We start from the raw sequence: 5,725 nt of genomic DNA, 5'->3' as shown, positions 1-5,725 counted from the left end.
AGAATGAGCAGGAAGTTTCTGATCCAGCATGCTCTGGGCCCCTCCTTCCCGGGCCCCAACAGGCGGGCCCTGAGGGCAGCAACGTAATGAGTCATGGCAGGATCTCCACACACAGGCAGCCTCCGGTTCACTGGGCCTGCCTCCAGTCTCACCTTATCACCCTGTCGGCCCTCCCTCAAGGCTGGCACCTGTCACCCCACCACCACCAAGGTGGTACCTGATAGAACCAGGGGATGGCCGGCTCCACAGTTCCACTCACCTGTTCCTCTGTCCCTGTCTCTCTGGAAAGGGCTGTTCTGGAAATAAACACGGGATTCTGGAATGTTCCCTGAGCTGGTCATCAGGCTGTTCTCTGGACCTAGAACGTCCTGTCATCCTCTGCTTCCAGAGGCTGCCCCAGGCCTCTCCTTATCTCCAGGAGGCCCTATCTCCTGTAGCTGGAGGCTGGGCACGCCCTGCCCCAAAGAATCACCTTCCCCCACCTCTGATGGCCCAGGGCTGGCCTCAGGGTGGGGTACCAGGTCAGTGGTCCCTGGCCTTGCCACTCCCAGGTGAGCAGGGACCTGCCTTGAGGCGGGGCGGGTCTGCACACTTGCTGGGAAGGCCTAGAAGCCCCAGACCCAGGTGTGGCTTCACCCGCCACCCCCAACTTTGGGGCACTTACTGAGCTGGCACCGATTGCCTTGACCTTAAGGTAAGGCTTTCCTACTTCCTGGCTCACAAGTGCCAGAGAAAAAGGCCTGTCTGGGCAGAAGTGGGACCCAGTTAGGAGGAGGTGTCGTGGGGGCCAAGCTTGCCAGGTGGCACCCAGAGCAGGGGGGGCGGAGCCGATGAAGGGGCGGGGCCTATCCCTGTTAGGAAGAGATAAATTACAGGGATTAAGAAAAAAACAAATGTAAAAAAGCACACTCACTGCCATCCTGTCAATGCCTACTCACGGTGACCCTCTAGGACATGGGTCTCTGAGGCGGTAACGCTTTACCCAGAAAGCCTCATCCTTCTCTCGGGAGGGGGCTGGTGGTTTCGAACAGCTGACCTTGTGGTTGGCAGTCCTACATGTAATCACTATGCAGGGCTCCAGAAGAGACGGAGGAGTCCTGGAACTTGGCCCAGCAGCTGAGGGACCAGGGGCTTGAGGAAGCAGCAGCCCCCACCCCAAGGGCAGTACTCCCCAAATGTAAGAGACACCACCACTACCCACTCACTACCCGCCCCCCATACCCGTCTTGGAAAGTGACCCCAGGATGAGACCACCCCACCCCACCCCACCCCGGGCATGAGGGAGACAAGCATGCCCCCCTGGGCCCACATGGTGGTTTGCGGGCCCCTCCTCCCTCCCCTCCCCAAAGTCCGCCCTTCTCTCTCGATAGGTGGGGGGGGGCCCTGCTTCCCAACACAAGGCTTCCTTCCTTATTGCTCGTGCAAGTCACTTCCGAGCTCTGAACCAGTTTCCTGTCAAAATGGGAATGAGGTTACAACACAGGGGCAGTTGGTATTTGTTGTGAGCTGTGAAGAACTGCCCCTTAGGGTTTCCAAGGCCCAGACTTTTCAGGGACACAACCGTCTTCCCTGGCCCCTCTGGGTTTGGGTTCCAGTCGCCAGACTTTTCTGACCAGTAGCTGGATAGTAAATCGATCTTGAGGAGGAGGTCAAGAAACAGACAGCCACACAGCTATGTGCTGGACGGTCAACTCCCTCCTCCGCCCATTCCTCCAGGGCACAAGTCAAAACTCACAGCAACTCCAACTGAAACTCTGTATAGGAGTAGAAAGCTTCATCTGTCTCCCAAGGATCTGGCTGGCGGTTTCGAACTGCTGACCTTGCGGTTTGCAACCTAACACGTAACCACTATGGGACTGTGATAAAGACAGGCTCACCCCCATTACAGCCCTTACTCAGAGACCGGCCATTACGGATCCCACCCCACCCCCAACTCCTGAGCCCAGTGCATGACCCCAGCAAGAAGGAAGGAACCCCTGGGTATTGTGTAAACTTGAGTTTCCGCACCCTTAAATGGTGGGGGGGTGGAGAGGGGCAGTAACCATAGGGCAGCACCAACTAGTACCTGGTCTCGGAGAACAGAGACTCAGGTTAAGAGGTGAATGCCTAGGTGTGGGAAGTGGGGAGCTAGCTGGAGAGGGGCTCTGAGCAGGGAAACGCGACAGCCCTGGGGAGAGCTGGCACTCCTCACGCAAGTGGGGCTCCCAAAACATACAGGAGCAAAGCAGGTGTGAACAGGATTGGGGGTGGGGGGTGTCACAACCCAGAGCAGTATTCCTTCTTCGGTTGATGAGAGAGGAGGGAAGAGGGAGGAGGGAGGAGGGAGAGCCTGTGCTGGCAGCTGGCAGGATGGTTCACCCAGCATGCCGGTCGCCTCCATCCCTTAGCGCTGGGCCAGGAACACTCTGGGATTGGTGGGGTCTCAGGTGCTCATCATGCCCTTCCCCACCCCATCAAGAAAGAGCCTTACAGGTTCTTGGTGCCCCAGTTCACCCCTTCCAGGGCAGTTTTATTGGTGCCATTTGTTAAAAGCCCTTCCCATCAGCGCCCCCAAGCCTTGGCCTCCATCTGTGAGAAGGCAGTTGTTTTCTGGCCCTGGGCTCAAGGGCTACAGCAGGCCCCAGTCTGCTGAGGCTGGAACACCTCTGGGTCTGCTTCTGGGGATCCAGGGGAGGCGGAAGGGCCAGGTCTGATGTGTGGAAAGTGGGCGGGGCCGTGGCTGGCAGGAGATGGGTGGGGCAGGGTGAGCAGGCCCCATGTGCACCCCAGGGTCAGGGCAGAAAAATCAAAGATCCTGAGAGAGAAGCCCTTAGGCCAAAGTGGAGTGGGGCGGGGCAGGAGGCTGCGGGAAGGGAAGGGCAGTGTGCTCCTGCTCAGACCGCCCCAGGAGGCCTGGGCCTGGGTCTGCATGCCTGTGTCCCAGGCCTGGGGAGGCTGAGGAAGCACCCTGGGGATGGGAGAGGTGTGTGTGTGGGGGGTGTTAAGGAAACTCAGCTGAAGTGGTTGAGGCCTCAGAGCCCACATCCTGGGGGCGGGGCTGTCAGGGGCGGACAGGCTGTCCTGTCATGCAGTCCTCGGAGCTGCTGGAGACAGTCTGCTAGGGGCAGAGGTGGTCCTCGGGGGGCAGGTGGCCCCGAGGACAGGAGGTGGGGGTGGTCCTGCCCAATCCAGGATCAGGAGGCCTGGGTGGGGCGCCGGCCCCCCTCCTCCTCCATCAGCAGCAGGCGGCGGCGCCCAGCCTCGTAGTCGGCCTCATCCACACTGACCAGCAAGCGGACTGCCTCGCGGCCCACGGCGTCGCGCAGGGCCTCAGTCAGGAACACGCCCCGCAGGGCCTGCAGCAGGGCGCCACTCAGGTAGTCGCCCCAGAAGGCGTCCAGATAGGAGAGCTCGGAAAACTTGATGTCACACACCACGGAGCCCAGGTCTCGGGAGCGCAGCACCGCCGTGGCCTGTCCGAACACGTCCAGCTGCCGAGCCAGCGCCTGGGGCCTCCGGGATGCCACGCCCTGCTCCAAGGCCGGCCCGTGCTCACAGTACTCGGCCCGCACCCGGAGTCGGATGTCTGCAGGGAGAGGGGCTTGTCAGGATGGGGGGCTGGCCCACAGACACACTGTGCAGGGCGCCCCAGCCTCCCCCCGCAGGCTCCTCCCTCTGCCCCACAGGCTGAGCCTGCCCAGCATTCTGTCCCCCTGCCCTCTCCGCCACCACACCTCCCCAAAGCCTCTGCCACCTCCCTGACCCCCGTCCCCACTGTTCCTCACACTACAGCCTCAGCCCTGCCCACCTGTGCGCTGCTCTATTTTACCCCAAGGTCGCCCCTGAACCTCCTCCAGTTTATGTCACTCTTGGGCTTATCGTCCCCAGTGTGAGCTTCCTGAAAAAAGGGTTTGGTCATTTGCACAAGAACAATTATTTCCCAAAGTGACTTCCATTCCATTATTCCAGGAACCCCTGGCACACAGTGGCCACTTAATGTACAATGCACGAACAAATGAACATGCCTTTAGGCCACTAACCATGAATCTATGTGGGCTCCATTCATTTACCCCCTACCCCAGAGCATCCTGGCCAAGCCCCCACCACTGTAGTGGGCAGCTCTCTCCAGAGGGTGGGCTGTAAGCCTGGGGGTACCGGGTCACTCTGCCACCAGGAGGGGCGAGCAGAGTCTACAAAAAGCCCTGGGTAAAAAGGTACAGAAATGGGCCTTCGTCCTCCGCGCCTGCCTGTTCAGTTCCTATCATGTCCCTTCCAGGATAGATGGCTGTCACTTGCAACCAAACGTCCTAACACGGTCTGACCACAGCTCCCCAAATGATGTGGCACACGGGTAAGGACAATGGACAGATGGACCTCTCACACTCCCACTGGGGCTCCTGAGCTTCCGTCTCAGAGATGGGGTGACTGGAGCCCTGCCCACACCCCCCTCCAGGCTGCCCTAATGAGCTACGCATGCTGGAAATAGCTGTAGCGGTGCTTGTGGATCACAGAGACCTGCCAGGCAGGACAAGCAGCTTAACTCGGGAACGCACCGATTCCACAAATAACCCATGAGGCAGGCCCTGTTCTCACCCCATTTACAGATGAGGAAACGGAGGAAGAAGGAGTTTGCCCAAGGCCACATGGTCAGGCACTAGAGTCATCCCACTTCCTCTGGTCTAGAGAGCTGGTTTCTGGGCCCAAGAGCTGATTCCAACCCAGGAGCCTTTAGGGACTAGCTGTGACCTAAGCTAAGGCTAGTGCTTGGGGCCCAGGTTCGTGCCTGAGCCAGGATGGCCTGGCGGCAGAGCTACTAGGAAGAAGATTATAGAAGGCAACTGCTAGCCCTGGGCATGGCACTCAGTGGGACCCCCAAGAATGACAGCCGTCAACAGCTTGGATGTGCCAAGTGTTTCAGCCTTGGGGACAGAGGCAGGGGACACCGTCAGCCCACCTTCAGAAGATTAACCTGAAGCTCTGGGAGGGAACGTCACCTGCCCAGAGCCTCCCTTCCCCTATCGCAGGTATGTGGGCCGCAGAACCCCTGCTCCCCAGAGCAACGCCTCAGCCCCACCCACTTCCTCCTCCTCAAAGTGAGGCCCAAACCCCTTCTCCTTTGCCTGACTCAAGGCCCGGGGAAGCGGCGGCTGGCCCCAGCCCCCAGACAAGGCCCCCATCCCGAAGATGAGACCTCTGGGCACGCCTTGGGCAGGCAGAGGGCATGGCTGGGAGCAGGGGCCATGGCCACACAGGCTGGGCAGTGGCAGGGGCATAGAGCCAGGTGGCGGAGTCGGTAGACCTGGAGTCGGGACCCACTCTGGGCATGTGACCCCACCTCTCTGAGCCTCAGTTTCCCACCTGAGAAACACAGACAGACAGGAGAGCTCCCTTCTGCACTGTGGGGTCTGGAAGATTCTGTAAATGAGGTAACCCGGGGCCTGTGATGCAGAACGCACCCCGAAACAGGAAGTGCGGTTTCAACACCGACCTCTCCCTGTGCTCCCAACCCAGGTGAGGGCAAACCCACCTCCCTCGGCTACATCCTCCCATGGCCTGCCTTCCAGCCACAGTGAAAGGGCGCCCCACACAAGCCGTCTTCAGGCAAGAAGAGTCCTGTCCACCTCCTCTGCTCGGGGTGCAGGTCTCAACCATGTGCCCATCTCCTCAGCAGGGGCCACAACGCCGATGGAGCCAATGACCCATCTACCCACCCAGAGCCCCGCCCCGGGGCGTGCCTGGGGGCAGG

The 5,725-nt window shown here is 60.1% G+C and overlaps 1 protein-coding gene across 1 annotated transcript in view; it reads right to left on the bottom strand.

Moving 5' to 3' along the window:
• Positions 1-2,770: 2,770 nt before the first annotated feature.
• Positions 2,771-5,725, bottom strand: part of DEDD2 (death effector domain containing 2) — a 12,092-nt gene continuing 9,137 nt past the window's right edge. Inside the window, exon 4 of the mRNA XM_004710361.2 lies at positions 2,771-3,565. Within this exon, the coding sequence (XP_004710418.1) occupies positions 3,174-3,565 (392 nt within the window). The 3' untranslated portion in view covers positions 2,771-3,173. The remainder of the gene's footprint in view (positions 3,566-5,725) is intronic.

The sequence above is a fragment of the Echinops telfairi genome, unplaced genomic scaffold (genome assembly GCF_000313985.2).
Source record: "Echinops telfairi isolate 266 unplaced genomic scaffold, ASM31398v2 ScPeMD7_655;HRSCAF=1070, whole genome shotgun sequence".
Classification (NCBI taxonomy): Eukaryota; Metazoa; Chordata; class Mammalia; order Afrosoricida; family Tenrecidae; genus Echinops; species Echinops telfairi.
The sequence above is the reverse complement of the archived record's forward strand: the minus strand, read 5'-3'. Positions and strand labels throughout refer to the sequence as shown.